The 19629-nt window shown below is 36.0% G+C and overlaps 1 protein-coding gene across 3 annotated transcripts in view; it reads right to left on the reverse strand.

Moving 5' to 3' along the window:
• CNTN5 (contactin 5) overlaps window positions 1–19629 on the reverse strand; it is a gene marked incomplete at both ends in the record, with an annotated part of 736851 nt that overhangs the window by 6324 nt on the left and 710898 nt on the right. For all 3 annotated transcript variants that reach the window (XM_080710120.1, XM_080710119.1, XM_080710118.1), the window contains 2 exons: window positions 6024–6136; window positions 6582–6768. In XM_080710120.1, the coding sequence (XP_080566246.1) occupies window positions 6024–6136; window positions 6582–6768 (300 nt within the window). The remainder of the gene's footprint in view (window positions 1–6023; window positions 6137–6581; window positions 6769–19629) is intronic.

The raw sequence follows: 19629 nt of genomic DNA on the forward strand, positions 1-19629 counted from the left end.
TAATTATAGCTACTAAAATCGTTTTGGAAAAGGATGCTATAGTCTCCATGGAAACACAAAGTGATAAGTGTATTGCAAAATATGTATTAGACATGTCATGTAGGCCAAGCACCTGGCTGTATTGTGAGATTCACGAGAAAACAAGATCACATGCTTTTGGCCCTTGCTGAACATAGCAGCCTAATATTGGATACAGAGAAGCCTTTCAATGATGTATAACACCTACTGCACAGAGTTAGTACTTAGATCTAGGAGTTCAAGAACATTTCCTGGATGATTCCTAGAGCAGTTCTTTAAGGCTTAAAAATGACAGATATATCAGAATTTATGATTCCTATTTTGACTGTAACACTGCGATGAATTACAATTCGATCATCTACATGAGGTAATTAGAAATCAAATTTATGGGAATGGGAAAGTATGTAAATTGGTGAGGATTGGCAAGGGAGTGACTGTTTTAGAGGACACTGTTATTATGGTTCAATAAATTACAATTTTATGACAAAGAAAAATGCAGCTGGCAATACATATCTGGAGTTGAAGAATAATTTGTGGTTCAGTTGAAATTTAGGAACAAAAGGTATAGGTAGTAAAAAAAATCAGTTAATTGTCACTAAAGAAGTTGGAGACTAAATGTGGGTTTTCTAATATATCCATGAAGATGCAGTGTTGTCTGTTAGTAAGTAGGTATTATAAGTGAAAAGTTACATTAAATTAAGGAATATCTTTGGTGCTTTAAATAGTCTCAGCTCATTTTAACATCCCGATTTAGAAAAGATGAATGAGAATAAGAAATATAATATCAAGGGCTCATCAAGACATGTCAGAAATAGTTATTGACAGGAAAGGAGCCAGGGAGATCTTTGAGAATCTGGACATGTATAAATTGGCAGCTATGATGACAGCTATCTTTATGCATAAAGAAAGTTGTCTCAAATTCTGTTTAAGAAACAGAGAATTGGGTCTTTCAAAGAGATGATACAAATACTTAATACAACGATAAAAACAAATTCTAAAACATATATTTAATTGCTACTGCTGTTCTCAAAGGCATGATCCAGAAATAGCTGTACAGTTAATCTGATGGTAACAGAATATTGAGGTGAAAGCACACAAAGGCCCTCAAGAAGAATGAATCCTGTTAAAGAGAAAGCATATCCCTTAGTTGAGCATCTTAGGAATAGCTGATGAGGAATCTGTTCTTCATAAAAGAAGGTGAAGAATCCAAATCCCCAGAGTGAGTGAAGCAAGTCAAATCATAACTGGGTCAATAAAGTTGGGAAGCACAGTATCCCTGAGTAGCACTGTCAGTCGGGTGACTGGGAACACTTATATGAACAGGATTTCCTCTTGGGCAATTTTCAGATATTTGTTTGTATGGTGCTTCCATCTTCCTGGCTGCCACACCTTTTCATATACATACGTGTGTGTGTGTGTGTGTGTTTTGGTTGAAACTGAATCCAGGGGCATTCTACCTCCGAAATACACACCCAGACCTCTGTAGTATTTTTTATTTGGAAACAGGGTTTCCCTAGTTGCTGAGAGCCTTGCTAAGTTCTGAGGCAGGATTTGAACCTGTGATCCTCCTGTCTCAGCCTCCCAAGTACTAGGATTACAGGCATTCATCACCATTCATAGCTTTATACTAGACATTATGGGAGTCATGTGTTTTATTTTAAAAAAATATGAAAAATATTAAGGAAAATCAAATGTAGATGGCATAATGAACCTCACGTACTGATTACTCAAATTAAGACATTATCTGGGCAGCTGTGATGACATCTATCTTTATGCATAAAGAAAATTGTCTTAGGTCTTGTTAACTTATGGAAACATAGGAAAGAGATTGACTACTATATTTGGAATGATTGTAAGATGAAAGAATAGCTGTAAGATACAGAAAATTAAAGAGAGAAAATGACCACAGACTTATAATCTCCTTGAGGAGATGGAGAGATAAAGGAGTGGGCTTCAAAATTGAATAGGGTATGAAATACATCAGTCCAGTCCATACATGTATCTCATGAATCTAGAAGGCCCTGTATTTAAGTTGCATGCCTAAATAAAATTTCTATATTGATGGATTATTTAATAATTAAGTAAATCTGGTTCTGATTTTCCTCTACTCTTTAGCTCTATAAACAGAAGACAAGTATAGGTGGAATAAATGGTAAAAGGCTTGTAAATCTAGAAAAGAATATTTTCTAAATGTATAGCAGAAAGACTAAACTTTTTCTTGGTGTTTAGCCTGAGGCCCTTGTCCTCATTCTCCACCCCCAAACACACACACACACACACACACACACACACAATGTTGCTGTTTCTTTTCTGAATGGGAAAAAGTTTCTCTTGATAGGGAAAGGGACATTTGCACAAGGCCACAAGTTAAAGCATAGCCTCTGGGCCTTTAGTATTTATTTTACTTTTCACTTGACATAAGAATATGTATGAGGAAGGTAAGGTAGGGATAAAATAGCCATTCACTTTATAATATTAAATTTCATTCATGGCATGACATGAATAATTCCATTTTATATATAACATATTTTTACATAACAAAAATAATTCCATTTTCAAGATCATTAAGAAGAGTTATAGCTGAGTTTTCTTTAGTTTGCAGTTTTGTTATTGGCATTTCTCTGGCAGTGCCAATAATAGATTTATAAGAAACAAGCATGCTGGAGCTTTGATATTGGTCTTTTTGGCCTCTATACCTATGATAAAATAAAACTTATTTTCTTTATAAGTTTTCCAGTCTCAGGTATCTTGCTATAGTAGCACAAATCTATGATTTATACTTTCTTAGGAAATAAATTAGTTGAATGTCAAATTCTGCTTTTCTATCTTATTATCTTACTATTATGTCTTTGTGGTTTAATTTTGACAATGAGTTGTATTTCTGTATATAAAATTTTAAGTATACAAAAGTGTTGGGTGGATTATTTATAGACCGAGTATGTGGATCACCTCCATTTTTCCTCCATATTTTCATTTATCAGCTATTTTTATAATCTGGAAAACTTCTTAGCAAAGACTTTCTGAATTTGTTAATCTTAAACGGAACTTAATTAAAAAGGTAGAATTTATAACCTCTAAAATTTTAAACCGTAGGCAAAGACTCCTAAGTTCCCAGCCTCAACCTATATATTCCATGCACACTGCCAGTGGTCGCTTTTGCTTGTAAGAGTTAAAAGTTGTCAGAGAGAAAGAAGGAGAATAGAACAAACTCTCTTTTTATTATTCCAATTAACTGTGGAAACTCCCTTACCCTCATTAGCAAGCAGCCCTCTATCTAAAATTTTCCAAGAATCCCAGAAGCAAATTCTATCTTAATGGGTCATGCCTGCCTCAGATTACCTTGTGGAAATGATTAGTGTGCAATGTCCCCACTTCTGTTAATATTTGTGGCTACCACACAAAATTGCACTCAAGCAGAAGTGACTCATAATTACACCGATGCCACTCTTGGTCTGGCTGTGGTTTTTTGGAGTATAAGGAGGTCAAGGAGGAGATCTCCTCCTGACCGGCCTGGCCACCTCATGTCTGTTTGTATTCCTCCTAAATGCCACAGTTCTTTAATCACCTTGTGGCCACCCTTGCCTAGGCTGCAGTAGATATTAAATTCATGCTCAGAAGAGTAGGTCCAAGTTTTTGTTCTTTGGGTTACGTCTGTTTGGTTTATATTCTCAACTAGTATTACTAATCACATTCCTGTCTCCTTCTGGTCAAGAGGAGTTTTCCTCCTTAGCAGCTCCTCACTGAAACCCAGACTTTTCCAGGAGAATCCAAACTCTGTCAAGCCTAGCCATCAGTGTGAGGTTCCCTTTCCCAAAAGGGGCCCTTTGCAGAAGTAGTTCTGCATTATCATATCCATCATTTTCTAAGAAGTTTTAGTTGTAAAAGAGCGGGTTTGAAGTTCTTACTCCCATTAGTATTGGCAAACTACTCTCATAAGAACCAGCCCTTTCTTCTCAGGAGTATCATTAATTTATTCAACCAAGATGGACTATACTAGCAATTCTTCCCTTAGCAAAAGAGTATCCCAAGCTGACTTGTCTTCATTAAGAGAAAAGCAACATGCAACTCATTTTCAGATACTTTTGGTAAGATATTTTAAAAATTTCACCTAGTCAGATACTCTTCTTTAATAGCAGTAAGAACAGTATCTATTTTTAGGTGAGCACCTTCAGAATGGCAAGTATTTTACACAAATTATCTAATCCTTAAAGCAATTCTATGGAATAGGTATTATTGCTATTTTTTTTTTTTTTTTTACCATTCTCAAAGTTAAGAAAAAATTAAACAAAGAGAGGTTAAGCAACTTATTCAGAATGATACAGCTAGGAAGATTCAAACTGAAGTCTGCCTGACTCAGAAGCCAGTTTGTTCTTTTTTCCACTATACCACAACAAATGGGAAGGTCATCCCAGGAATAATATACAGTTGATAATAGACATAGGCGAGCAATTTCTAATATAGACATAACTGGATCCAAATCAGTTAATTTGTTCAGCCATTCAAAAACCATTGAGGATGGAGAGATAAGGAGGACAGTCCTTTCTTTCAAGGAGCTCTATCTAGTGAGGAGATGTGCCACAGAGAGGGAGGGGTCACCCATGGACAAGAGTGGGGGTGACTCCAGTCTCATGGCATTTCTCTGAGTCTTGTAGTTGGCTGTTTGCTTTCATCTTTCTCTTTCCTGCATTCTACTTTGCTTCTCCAGTTTAGAAAATTGTTTGCCACTGTTATAATGATATTAGATTTACTTGTGAGTGGTCTGTTAACATTTCTGGCAGTCTTGCCACCTCCAGTCATGCGTAAACTCCAGAAGAATGTATCTGCTTTGAGGACAAGTTGTGAGGACATTATTTTTTTTAGGAAGAAATGGAAAGGAGAGAGTGAAAGAAAGGGCCCAGAAAATGACTTGCCTATCTACCCATCTTCCTCTGAAAGATCCAAATTAACAGCCCTGAGGATTAGAGACAGATTTGACTATGTGTGTAGAGGTACACTCGAGTGTGAGGGTGTCTGTGATTCACACTAATTACAGTTAGAAATGTTACAGGTTTTATCTTAAAATATTAATGCCTACTACTTACCATAAAGTGAATGCTCCATTGATAACTTCTTTCATTTCTAGTTTCAGAACTTTAGCACTTCATACACAAAACACTGTGTTATCAACTCTTATAATAGAAAACCTACCTTGAATGTTGCCTTTCAGTCCAAATATTGTGATTGGAATGTTTTCAAATCTGCTATAAATAATATTCCCCTAATAATTTTGCATGGGGCATATAAGGCAAGAGATAGAATCACATTATGGAACAAGAATTTGAAATGAAGCCAATTCAGTAGGAACCACATATATTTTAAAAACAGAGATAAAGTTGTTCAAAACAAAGTGTGTAGGTGTCTCCATGTTTGCAGATCTTGCATTGGCATATGGCAAGAGGACTGCATGTGAGATGTGCCTTTTTTAGAGCTTGCTGTCCCTTTTCATGACTCTCTCCTATCTAGCATGCTGGCCCTGGCATTTCTTTCTTCTTCTGTTTTTTTTTTTTTTTGTTTGTTTGTTTGTTAAGAGTATGTCTTTCTATTCAACCTAAGAAGTCCCATCTTTGTCATCTTCCAGCAAAAATTTGTCTGCTGGAAGGGCATGCCAGGATTCTTCATGTGGCACTCTATGTCACAGAGCTATCTTCCTATTGAATTGTTTTCATGCTGAATTTGGATTGCTACTGCTTTTCCTACTCTTCCCTTCCCTATGTCTCTGTGCAGTTGAAATGAAGTGTGATGGACTTGGCCGCTCCACCTGTAGGAAGGCTCTCATTCTAAGATGCAGACAGAAAAGGACTTTAAAGAAAACAGAAGGCTCTTTAGTGGGTCTATAAATGTTGTCTTTGTTGTTTTTTTGGATAATGAGTTGTCTTCTGTATACAATTTCTCAAGTATTGAAAAGAATGGTTCATCATAACAAGTTTTTAGATGAGCACATATGCCAGGAATGAAGAAACACTAACCTTGTAACCCATGACCTCAGATTCATTAGCCAATGGTATGACGGGCTCCCAGCCCAGAGAAACCTGAGAGCCTTGCTGTTCCCACCTAAGGTTGCCAGGTGCTTCACTGGGGGCTGCAAAATAAACAGTGAAAAGTGAGCAGGCAGGATTCCCAAATACCTTCTCTCATTTAAATCCTTCAGAGGATTTCCATCTTTTCATGTGTTAGGTAGCTGGCTGGCACCATCAGCTTTCTTCCAAACTGGAGTCAGATAAGGAAGGTTTTTCTTGGGAGTGTCATTTTAATAGCTACTCTACTGAGCTTTTGAACTTGAATCCTTTTATCTCCCTTCTGTGTCAAAATCGCTTAGCCTTGTTTCACAGGAAGATAACCTTTATCTACTGTGAGAATGCAAAGTGTTCTGAGCTGGTTTTGGAATTCAGATGTAAGCATCGAAGCAAGACTGTGAATCAAAACACCCCATTGACTCTGCTTATTATGTACCTCACAGAGCTTTCGGAAATGTGAAAAGATGTTTCTCTTTTATCTGAAACAAACAAAAAGCCCAGGTCACTTACGGGATTTCTTGGTGGCTGCGCTGACTTCCTTGCTCGGTGGCCCGTATCCAGCTCCGTTGTAGGCCCTCACGGTGAAGTGATACAAGGTGTTCCCTTCCAATCCAGTCAGGATGACAAAAGACTCATTTCCCCTGGTTTTGACTGTTTCTGCTGCATCTTCTTGTTCCATGTCTTTCCAGTAACCAACCTGTCAACAGATTGTCACATAACAAATTCATTTTTGTTTCCAATGGGATTGTGACTGCTTGATGACCTTTTATTCTGAATGTCCCTGGACACCACTCCTGGAAAGAAATCACCTCAGATGACAAAATCAAGCAGTCTAACTAAAGAAGCCAAGTAATTGAATCCTCGGTCATTGCCCAATTTATATCTGTGTGAATTGTACGTAGTACTCAGCAAAGTAACAGAAAGTACTATCTCATATTCTGGTGATATGGAAGAACCCCAAATGCATCCTGAAATTAAGGAAGAATCACTCAAAGAAATTGAAGATGTGCTTTTCCTTTCATAGGCAATCACAACTAATAGTCAAAACCAAGAAACTTTGAATTAGCTGACAAAGAGGCATGAAAATATTTCCTCTTGGGCTTCACATTAAGATGGACCATAAAAGCGGTGTCACTTTGGTGGAAAGGAGGTCACAGGACATGATATCTTGAAGTAGATTAAATGTAGAGAAGTAAGCTGGGCATGGTAATTTCAGTACTTGGGAGGCTGAAACAAGAGGATCTTAGGTTGGAGACCATCCTCAGGAACTTAGCAAGAACCTGTTTCAAAAAAATAATAAATAATACTGGGTTATACATAGAGGTAGAATATTCTTTCTGTATATAAATCTATCTATCTGTCTATCTATCTATCTATCTATCTATCTATCTATCTATCATCACCTATATATCATATTAGGCTATAGGAGGAAGGTGGAAAGAAATAGCTTTCTTTTGAAACTCTGTGCATTGAGATTGTTTTTCCCAATTCTGACTCATCATAACATACTTGATCCCTTTGCGAGACTAAGTAACCTTCCCTGTGATGCCTGTTCAGACACCAGGGGACTTAACTTTATGTCAGTTCATTATATAATGCTCCCCTGCCCCACACACCAAAATTACAGTAGAATCAGTAGTGGATGACTGCACCTATTTCACCTTCCTTCACAGTAGTACCTTGTCAACAACTGTAGAGTCTGGGAGATCAAACACATTTCCAGGATCTCTTTCAGCTAAATTTTCTGGTATATGATGTGGGCAGTGAAGAGTTTGGAATTTGGAGATAATCTGTTTTTAATACTTTTATTGGTGCATTGCAATATTATAGTCTCACATCATAATGTAGTTCAGAGTGATAATGACATACATGCACATAGCAGTTGGAATTTTCCTCCAGCTCCCTCCCCACTCCCCCAATTTCCCATACATACTATTGAAATTGGCATTAAAATTGACATTATATTGAGAATATGTGGTATTCTCACATATGTGCATAATGTCAATGGAAGTGTTACCTTTATTAGTTCTCCCTCCTCCTTTAGATGACCATCCCTGCTCCACTGAGATTTTCCCTCCATTGTCTAAAATCCCTCTGGTATCTGGATTACTCCCTACCTTCTGCATGTGAGAGCAAACATATGACCCTTCACTTTCTGTGACTGGCTAATTTCACTTAACAGACTATTCTCCAGGTCCATCTATTTTCCTGCAAATGACATAACTTTCTTATTCTTTATGGCTAAGTAGAATTCCATTGTGTGTATACCCCCCAAATTTCATAATCCACTCATCTATTGATGAAGACTAGGTTGATTTTGTCATTAACTTCTGTGAATTGTGATACTCTAAACATGGATGTACATATAGTACTACAATACTCTGATTTTAGTTTCTTTGGAAAGAACCGGGAGTGGTATAGCTGGATCATATGGTGGATTCATCCTAGTTTTCTGAGGATTTGATACACTGATTGAACTTTGGAGATATTCTGGAGCATGTCTAGGACACTACTTCCATTTGAGATCACAGGAAGCCATCATATGCTCAGATATGGACAATGAAAATGACATTTTAAAGGTCCCTGACCAGACTAGGTTCTGGCTTAAGGCAAAGGGAGTCAGAAATGGGAAGAGGAGGAAGTTACAAATTGCAACTTCAACTTTACAAAATGAAGATTGTACTTATAAGCCATTTTTTCATTGTAATATATATATATATATATATTAGATTTCACATTTAAATATATATATTTAATAATATATTTAAATGTGAAATGGCTTTAGCCTCTTACTTTATTCTGATGTCTTAGATGGGTGCATTATTGGTAGGTAACTTTCTAATAGAGTTCACCAGAGGAATAACAAGCCTTTGTCTTCAGTGGACAAATTGTCTGATGGAACTTTGGTTTTCCCTTTTGGAAGAAGGTGATTACATTTTAATCTATTAAAGAGACATTTGCATGTACATAATATACATTATGTCAGGATAGCACATCGTGGTTACTAGTTCATGCTTTGGGGAGGTGTTGAAGGGGGGAAAGGAATGAGTAAGTAGGGGATAGTGTATGTTAGTGCTCAACATCTGCCTCACCACGTATCTAGTCTACCTTTCTATAATGATGGAGATGATAAACTAAAATTCTTATTTCTAAGCCTCCTTTGAATTCCAGATGTATTCAGCCAGTCAGATGTAGGTGCATGAGAGTTGAAAGTTCAAGTGAGATGAAGGAGAACCTTTGACACTTCTGCTTTTTTGCTGGAAAGCCCAGTAATAAAGGCATTTTTCATCATTTCCCGTATTAGAAACATTAATACATGTGTCCTTGCCTAGCCACTGGCTTTATGGGAGTCAAGAAGCAGGATATGCCAGGATTGGTAGTATATACTTAAATCCCAGTACTTGAAAAGCTAAGACAGGAGGACCACAGGGTTGAGGCCAGCCTCAGTAATTTAGGAAGACTCTCAGTAATCTAGTGAGACACTACTTTAAAAAAATCAGCTGGGCATGGTGGTGCACACTTGAAATGCCAGCATTTGGGAGCCTGAGACAGGAGGATCTCTGTTTGCAGACAGTCTCAGCTACTTAGGCTGTTTGCAACTTAGACCTTGTGTCAAAATAAAGAATAAAAAATAGGGCTGGGGATGTAGCTTAGAGGTAGAATACCTCTGGGTTCAATCCCCAGTAATGGATAAGAGCATACACACAAATACACACACAGACACACACAAGCATGTGCATCAGGGTGTAACATAGCCATTTTTTTGGTGCAAAATATAGCAGGCCTGGTGGATTCTGGAATTGGCAACAGCAGTAGAGTCCCTGGAGATGGGGACAGTTTCCTCAACATGGCACCATCCTAATCATGAGTGTTTTTTTTTTTTTTATGGTACTGGGGATTGGATCCAGGGGCCTTTTACCTCTGAGCTATACATCAGCCCTATTTTTAATTTTTTATTTTGAAACAGGGTCTCACTAAGTTGTGGAGGGTAGCTGAGGCTGACTTTGAATATGCAATCCTCCTGTCTCACCTTCCCAAGTACTGGAATTACAAGCGTGCACCACCAATGCCTGGCTTTTGAAAGTCATTTTGAAAGATCACCCTGTACTCTGTTAACTTTACTCCCCTAATAATTTTGGAAACTGTTGAATAATTTTTTGTTTAAATTAGTTGGACTAATCCAGTTCTTCATGACTGAACGCTGTCTGATATAACTTATAGATCTCTAATTTATATATGAAAGACTAATAAAATGATCAAATCCTATTTCTTAGCCTTGTCTCCCTATTGAATTGAACAAACATACAGCCGAGAGATTGAACTTCAGAAAGCTGGGATTTTTTTTTTGTGTGTGTGTGTTTTTTTTTTTCTTTTTAAGCTGGAAGCTTCTAACATTGTCTTTTATATGCTATTAGGCCTATTCCCAATTCTAAAATCTAGCTTATCTCTCTTGGTTTCAGAATGTATTTTTAACTGAAAAAAGAAAACTAAATTATTTTCAAGCTGCAAAATTGGCTGAGAAGCTGTTGGATGAACAAATGGATAACTTTCTTCTCTAGTAATAGATTTGATTTCTTGTTTTCTGTTTCAATATTCCTTAACTAGTTACATTATTTTAAATGTAATTAAATATATATTCTGAAGGAGCTGAATATGATTAAATTTTTGAAAATTACAGATTTTGATGCAAATACAGATTTCAGTATAAATTCTGAACTTCTAAATATTGAATGTTTAATTTTTTTTCTTAGTACTGAGGGTTGAAGCTAGAGGCATTCAATCTCCGAGCTACACTCGCAGCCCTATTCTGTTTTTTATGGGGGGTGTATTCTACCTCCGAGCTATACCCCCAGACCTATTTTTTATGCATTGTTTTGAAATAGGGTTTCACTGAGTTAAGAAGGGCCTCACCAAGTAGCTGAGGCTGTCATGAACCATGATCCTCAGGTCTCCACCTCCCAAATGGTGGGATTATAAGTGTGCACCACGTATGGCCCCCATTCTATCTTTTATTAATTAATTAATTAATTAATTATTTTTCCATACTGGGGATGGAATCCAGGGACATTCTACCTCTGAGTTACACCCCCAGCCCTATTGTTTAGTCTTTTTGTTTTGAAACAGAGTCTCACTATATTGTGGAGGGCCTCACCAAGTAGCTGAGGCTGCCCATAAACCTGCTATCCTCCTTTTTCTGCCTTCCAACTACTGGGATTGCAAGTGAGCACCATCTTGCCTGGATCTAATATTTTTTTTAATCAGCACAATATTAATTTTTCCAAGTAAAATACAAATTGTTTATATAACTGTGAGAAAATAAATTTTATCTGTACTTGATGAAACTAGAGTTTTAAGATTACCCAAAAAGAGATCTAAAAATCCAGTAGTTATTCCTTTTTATAGTACATATAATGTTGAAAATAAAAAGAATAAAAGACTTGTTAATTTACAGAGAAATGATAATTATTTGCCTTTTTCATGTGCGAGAGAGTTAAGAAATGGAATTTAGTGTATTTCTTCTTTAGTGATTCTCAAGCTAAAACTGAAGTTGTAAGCTATTAAAAAATCATGCATACTTTCTAAAAAACCCTTCTCCATTCAGTTTCTTTCCTCAGATATAGATTTTACCAAGTTATAAACTTTTAACTCTATATGTAAAATTACTTGCAATGTAGTTAAACCGTTAAAAAGGCATAAATGTTTAAAATTGGAAGCATGTACAGCCTAATATTTTATGATCCTTACATAATTATTTTCCTTTTGTACATATCCTTTTCCTTATATTTACATGCATATATTTGCTATATTTATGTCAATACTATAACTGTGATTTTCTGTCTTGCTTTCATTCTCTAACATTATAGTAATATATTTCTAGTTTTTAGAATACCGGTATATTATATGCATAAGTAACATATATTATTTAACTATTGTCCCACTGCAGAACAATTGGGTAGCTTCTAATTTTTGCTTTCTTAATTAAAATGTTGCCACAGATATCTTAATTTATTTCATTTTCCATATATGTGATTAATTTCCCAAAATAGATCCAAGAAAAGAGACTATGAGTTCCAAACATATAAAAATTTTATGCTTTTTGGTACAAAAGTATTATACTGTGTTTTCAAATAGTTTGTGCAAATTTTCATTTCCAATATAAATGTATAAATCTAAGAAATGTACCGTACTGTTTCTAGCTCTAGGAAGATCATGAGTTTGAAGCCAGAGGTCTACATTTGAATGTTACTTTTGATATTTGTAAGCTGCATATAATGGGATAAATTATTTAAATACAGTGAATTTTCATATCTTTACTTATATAACAGGTAAAATAGTACTTTAGAAAATTCCCTTACTGTTACTCAACTACTTGAACTGTTCTGTTTCCTGATTTTTATTTTATTTATTTATTTATTTTTTTGTGGTATTAGGATTGAACCAGGGGCATTCTACCTCTGACATACACCCCCTACTCTCTTTATTTTTTATATTGAAACAGGTTTTGCTAAGTTGCTGAGAGTATTACTAAGCAAAAATTTTACTGAACCTTGAGTACTTGAATACTAAGAAAAAATTTTTGCATATGTATAATTTACCAAATACTTTGCATTCAGATATCTGAGGATTAATAGTGAGTCAAAGTAGACATGACCCTTGTCTTAGAGTTCACAGTCTACTTAGGGTGCTATCCATTAAAAGCCACATAAACAAATGCATAGGTGTAGTTTTGGTGGTGAGCTGCTTGTCCATAGAAATGTGCTTTGGGTGGGGGATAGGACTCTTAAAAGAGGCTGGTCAAGGAAGTCCTTGCCAGTGCAGAGCCAGTTGAGGTGAGATCTGGGCTGAGAAGTGATAGCAGCTGAGCAGTCAAGGAGAGAGGGAAGCAGAGGAGATGGGTGTGCAGTGTGGAGAGAGGAGCCTGGGGCAGAAGAGGGCCAGAAAAAAGCAAGAGAGAGGAGGGTGCAGAGAAAGGCTTCAGGGCAGGAGTGTGGTGCAGCTCCATGCTAGAGACTAGGTCACAGCTAGATCTTATAGTTGACTGTGTTAAGGTGTTAGGATTGACACAGCAATGCATCCTAATAGCAAGTGTAACAGAGTGAAGGCTTTTAAGCAGGTGTAAAGGTCTAGGGTGGGGGGTTTTGGGGTGGTGCCTGAGACGTGATCACATTTGTGTTCTGAAGAGATATAGCATTCAAAATTTTGCTTGTTTGTTTTAAAGTTCACGAACAAGATTACTCCCTTTGCTATTGGGCTAGGCTTCCTAGGGCACTTAGAATAAATCCTGGAGTACTGACCATGGCTTGCAAGGCCCTACTTGATAGTTTCTGCACATATCTCCAATCCCTGTATGCTGCTCCATCCTCACTTGGTATCTTTCCAAATGTATCCACCACCTCAAGCATCCAGTCACAGCCTGGGTTGAGAGGTTAGGAGGTCCATGGAGGCTGCCTTGTAAGACCTTCTCAACTGTCTCCTTTTTATTGGGGTTTTAGCTTTTGTCTAAGGATGCCATCTTCTCTTAGCCACTCTCTCTCACATTATTTTGAGTTTTGCTTTAACTATTCTCTTATAATTAACACTCTAAAATTATCCTATTTTATTTGTTTCACCATGTGTTTTGTGATGGTACACAGAGACACTTAATAATTCTTAGTGAACAAATATTTGCAATATGAAGATCAGCTTGAGAAGGGGCCAGAATAGACACAGGAAAAACCATCAGGGGACACTGTTGAGGTCTAGGTAAGAACTGAGGGTAGCCAGGACTACACAGAGGGGTGGAATTAAGAAAGAATTAGAAGATGAAAGCTGACCTGAAATCCCAGTACTTAGGAGGCTGAGACAGGACGATCACATCTTCAAGGTCAGCCTCTACAACTTAGCAAAACCCTGCTTCAAAATAAAAAGGGCTTGGGGTATAGTTTGGAGGAAGAATGCTTTTGAATTCAAATAGTCCCCCCAACCTCACACAACCAAAGCAATATTTAAGAAGATGAAAACAGACTTTGATGAAGGATTAGTTATGGGGATGACAAATAAGGAGCTTTTGAAGTTTTAACATTTTCTGAAAATCCTTAAGATTTCTCTATCATTTCAAGATAAGATTTGTTTTGGTTGTCTTACGTTGAAATTTTTGGCTCACTGTAATTTTTTTTTGCTTATTGCTTTTGCTCCATTTATTCTACCTCCTCTTCAGATACCTGTTGTTTATGGACTAATACTTTTCTGTCCTTCTTCCCTCTCTCTTTAAAATATAGTTTTTTATTCATTTACTTTGCATTCTGGGATGATTTTTCAGGTTTGTACTCTGAAGCACTGGTTTAAATATTTAGCAGTATAAAGTTGGCATCTTACTGGTGCCAATGAATATTTTATTTTAGTGACTTTGGTTTTGCTTTTATTTCATTCCCATCATATTCTGAACTGCTCTTTAAATATAGAAGAACTATTCTTGCTTATCTCATGGAGATCTAGAACCATATGTTTAAAAATTTTCTTTGGATTTACAAAAAGATCTTTTATAGGGAAAAGAATTCATACTTAGTTTTTGCCATTTGCTTTGTTATTTCAAAAATTTTTCTTCTGTCTACCCTTGAATCTTGCCCAACCAATTTTCAAGTGGAAAGCATTCTAAAAAGGAATTGGAGGCCTATTTGAATGGGGAGACTTCAACCTCTAGCCTGTATCTCTCTGCACTGGCTTATGCTGTGCAGGAAGATGTCAGATTGTTGGTTGTTAGTACCAGATTCCACTCATATTCTCTAGACAACACAAAGAAATCGAGCCAGGTCTGATCTGAGAGAAAAGGCTTCATGTGCCTCAGTGCAGTTTGTTTCAGTGAGGAAAAGATAAAGGAGAATGAGGCCAGAGGCTATTTCATTGCTTGCTTGCACCTAGAAAATGGGATTTTGAGGCTGGGTCATTGCACAAAGATGAAAGGCAAGAACACCTAGAAAATGCTATAATAATTTGTTTCATACCACTCACTGTGATTGCACTGAGGACTGTCTCTTCTCTCATGGTGGTGTGAGTACTTTAAGAAAAATTAAGAAAAGCTGACTTTATATACTTCCCTTCAACTCACAGTCATTCCTAAATGCAAAAGTTGTATTTAATGTAAACTGAGGTCAGAAGGCAGGCACTTCACTGCCAGTGTACTTTCTTTACAGATTTCGCACCCTTACATACATTTTAAAACACCAGGATCTCTTTTTCTATGAATGCTTTAATTGCCTTTTATATTCCTCTTTCCTTCAACAGTTAAAATCAGCATCCTTCTAATGAGACATGCAGAATGGTATACATGGGAGGACATTTCCCATGAAGACAAATTTGTTTTGGTTGGCAAAGTTCCTGCTTGACTCAGTTTAGTCTATCTCCAGTTTCCTAATCTCCTGAGTTTAACACTAGGTATCATTATTAAATTGGCTACTCACAATCAATATCCTGAAATATGTTGGCAGTCAGTATTACTAGATTGTATGCATATTAGTTGCTTTGTGTCCAGAAGCAATTTTATCATAAAGGACACAATTTAATGAATCAAAGAAGATAAACAATGCTTAGTTGAACTTTTGAATATTTATGAGGCGGTTTAATAGTGATTACAGGATATGAGGTGAGGAAGTTTTAAAATGCACCAGGAACATAATAATGGTTATCACTTACTGAATAAATTTGAATTTTTGTCTCTGAGATGCTGTCTCTCTACTATCTAAAAGGTATACCAAAGAAGATTAGTTATAAAAATATTTCAGTTTATTCTCAATACATGTAGTTAAGCATAGGTCACTTACAAATGTTATCTCTCTTCCCTCTTTAAGTTGTTTGCCTAGATGTATTAACAAAGAGCCTTCTGACTGGGGTAGACTAATTGCCTAGCCTGCAGAAGGGTTTGGGTTTGATTCCCAGTCCCAAGAAAAAGGGAAACCTATTGAATGGGGCATTTTATTACAACTAGTGTTCTTGAAAATGTTTTGTGAGATGACTTGCAAACCTAATAGTCTCAATATATCTTAATTAAAATAATAAAAGTTTTGATATGAAAGTTAACATATTTTGGTTGAAAGATACTAGTCTTTAGAAAATATTAAGTATTTAATCACATTATATGATATGCTCTATATAAAATGCTGGGAACAGAGAGCTTTGGAAACGTAGTCTTAATATTTAGAGTAGAAAAGAATAAAATTCCCAAATCAGTAATACATTAATCTTATATTTTAAGATCTAAGTAGAAAGAAAAGTTTAATAAAAATAAGAGAAACACTTAATGAATTATAAAAACAAACAAACATTAAAATATGAATAAAGCCACAATCAATTCTTTAAAAAGACTCAAAATTTTGTAAATGTCTTTTGTTCAAGAATGATCAAAGGCAGTGGATGGGGAGAGGAAGAAGGAAGGATATACAAAATTTTCATACAAAGAAAATGATACCACAGACCATAGAGATACTAAAAAGAGAAGGATAACAATCTGTATGAGTAGAGTGGTCACACAAACTCTTTCCTTGATGAGAAAACATTTTGGCAAATACCCAAAAGCAGACAGAGCCAGGTGTGGTGGCGCACACTTGTAATCCCAGCATTTGGGAGGCTGAGACCAGAGGATAGCTCTTCGTGGATAGCCTCAGCTACTTAGTGAGGCCTTGTGCAAATTAATAAGACCCTGTTTCAAAATAAAGAAAAAAAAATAGGGCTGGGGGTGTAGCTTGGAGGTAGAATGGCCCTGGGTTCCATTAATACTGCAAGAGAGAGAGGGGGAGGGGGGAAGCTGGGATGGAGTGCACTCTTGAAAATCTGAAATGCAATAGGCAAGAATTGTGAGTTTATGGCTTTTTTATTTTTAAAGGATTCATCCAATCCCTCTGGCTATGATAGAAAAAGGCTGCAGCAGCCTTATCAGTTGGAATAGCAAAGGAAGCTTAGAGCAGCTGGAAACATCAGAGGGAAATTCAAGAAGGGAGAGAACTGCAGAAGGGATAAGACTCTAAATGTGAGATTAAGCTCTCTTTAAACCCTTGGCAGAATGATAAATTATGCTTGCCCAGGGAGAAACACTGGGGCACCTAGTAAATAATGTAGGTAGAAACTATGAGAATCTGTAAAGATAGAGTTACATTAGGTGTGATTTTGAATTTGCTGCTTTTTAAAGTGAGTGTTTAAAAAAATTTATTTTAGAGCTTTTTAAATTGAATATGTTTGGTGGAATAATGTAATGGCTGCGATTTGCTTTAAAATGACACAGGAGGATTAAGTGGAGTTATACATAAAACAGATTATTCATTAGATCTTAATTGCTGAAGGTGAGTATTGGCTATAAAAATCGAGTTATACTATTGTGTATATTTTATACATTCTAATAATTTAATAATACAAAAGAAATCTCAAAAAATAGTAGTTATAATGGCATAAAAATAGAGATAAATTGCCACGTGTGGTGGTGCACAATTGTAATCCTAGTACTTGGGGGGCTGAAACAGGAGAATCACAGGTTCTGGGTCAGCCTCAGCAACTTGTGGGACCCTGTGCAACTTAGTGAGATCCTGTTTCAAAATAAAGAATAGAAATCTGGTTGGAGATGTAGCTTGGAGATAGGATGCCCCTGGGTTCAATTCCCAGTACCACAAACACACACACACACACACACAAAAAAAAAAAAAAATAGAGATAAATATTAGAATATAAATAAATCTAAGAAAAGATTTGCAAAAGCTATATTGACAAAGATAAAAGAATTAGGAACTGAGAGTTATGATGCCGATAATTCTCCCGAAATTGCTTTGTGTGGTCAGGGCTATTTATAATAGACTCACACTAGAAATACCCGTAGCGTACTTAATGGTATGATGACCAACCAATTGTGAGATGCCTATGCAGTGTAGATAAGAAAACAGTATTAGCCACAGCTACATGTAATGATATGGACAACTCTTACCAATATAATGTTGAATGTGAAATGCAGACATAAAAATCTCCTGTGATCCCCAAATTAGAAAACCAATCAGTGTTAGAACTTGGGATGCTGTTTTTTTTTGGGGGGGGCCACACACTGAATGAAAATAAAGATAATGCCTATAGGGGACAGAAGGTGGGTTTTAGTTTTAGTGACGTTCTGCTTCATGACTGGATTGTGGCTTCACTGTATATTTACTTGGTAATAAGTCATTGAGCAGTGCATTTATGATTTGTGTACTTTCCTGCATGTAGGGTTTTTAAAAGCCTTGCTTTTTAAAAAATAAAGCCTCAGCCATTTAGCAATTGGCAATTTGTCAATTAGAATTGGCATTTTTATAATGCTAAGTAAGTCTTTTGCAAAGCTTCATTTTTCTTATTGTACTTTAGCATTTTGTAATATTTTTCTATTTCCTAGTATATTGAGCTAATCAAATGAGTTTCTGTCAACACTCATTGAATTAGTATTTCTATGTCACAAGTTCATTGCCATGTATTTAAAATGTAAACCCAACCTGGCTCAGTGGTATATGCCTGTAATCCCAGTATTTGGGAGGCTGAGACAGAGGTTCAAGGCCAGAGCTTGGTAACTTAATGAGATCCTATTTCAAAATAAAATAAATTTGGGGGTATATTTCAGTGGTAAAATGCCCCTGTATTGATAGCCTGCCCCCCCCTCCCCTAGTCTTCAAGAGGAAGAATTTATTTCTGTTTAATTATTTTCAAATGGGTTGTTCTGAGGAATTATCAACAAAATAGTCATGCATTTGTAAATAAAAATAAATGATGCCTATATGTGCAACTTAATATTTTATAGGGTTTCTTTGTGTGTATAAATGTCAATTCTGTAATGAAAGGTGAGATTATAGGAGGACATTTTGCTGGTTTATGTATGGCTGGGATTAGGGATGAGAAATTCCCTTTTTAGAAGTGATACAGTGAATTCACATCTGTAATGAAGAATAAAAAAGTGGGAAATATTTCTGAATATATTAAAATGTATCACCAATATTTTTGGTTCTTTTTGTGATAAAACAATATATTTAGAAAAAATTTCTAACATTCTTGAAAATAAAATGGATTACGTAAAAATCTTAGTAGAAAAAAATTCAAAAGTGATTTATATTATAAAATTTCCTCTCTGAAACAATGCATCTAGATGCAAAAGATATGAAAGCACAAAAACAGGAATTAGTTGCTTTCTGAAAGAGCTTTGCAGAATTACCTTTCAGTATAGTATAACCAAGGCAAGAACAATTTAAACAATTGAAGTACTATTTCTCTATTTTTTCAATCTGCTGATCTTTGAAAGAATAGTTTTAGTTAGCCTCACAGTCTATAAAAATAACCCAAGAAGAAAATCAAATGATAGAAGGATACAACTGCCATTTAACTTCAGGCAGAGTGCACAGAATTTCATAAAAGAAATATTAGAATTGGCATCTTATTTCCTTATTGTTTACTTTTTTATATTCTTATTTTATGTAGTAGTAATAATAAAAAGGAGAAAATCTTTAAAACCACTGTTACCCACACATCATATGGAAAGGAAAAACAGTCTTTGTTTCACCCTTTTGGTTACTGGCTTTATTTCAGCTTC

The sequence above is a fragment of the Muscardinus avellanarius genome (assembly GCF_963383645.1).
Source record: "Muscardinus avellanarius genome assembly, chromosome: 1".
Lineage (NCBI taxonomy): Eukaryota > Metazoa > Chordata > Mammalia > Rodentia > Gliridae > Muscardinus > Muscardinus avellanarius.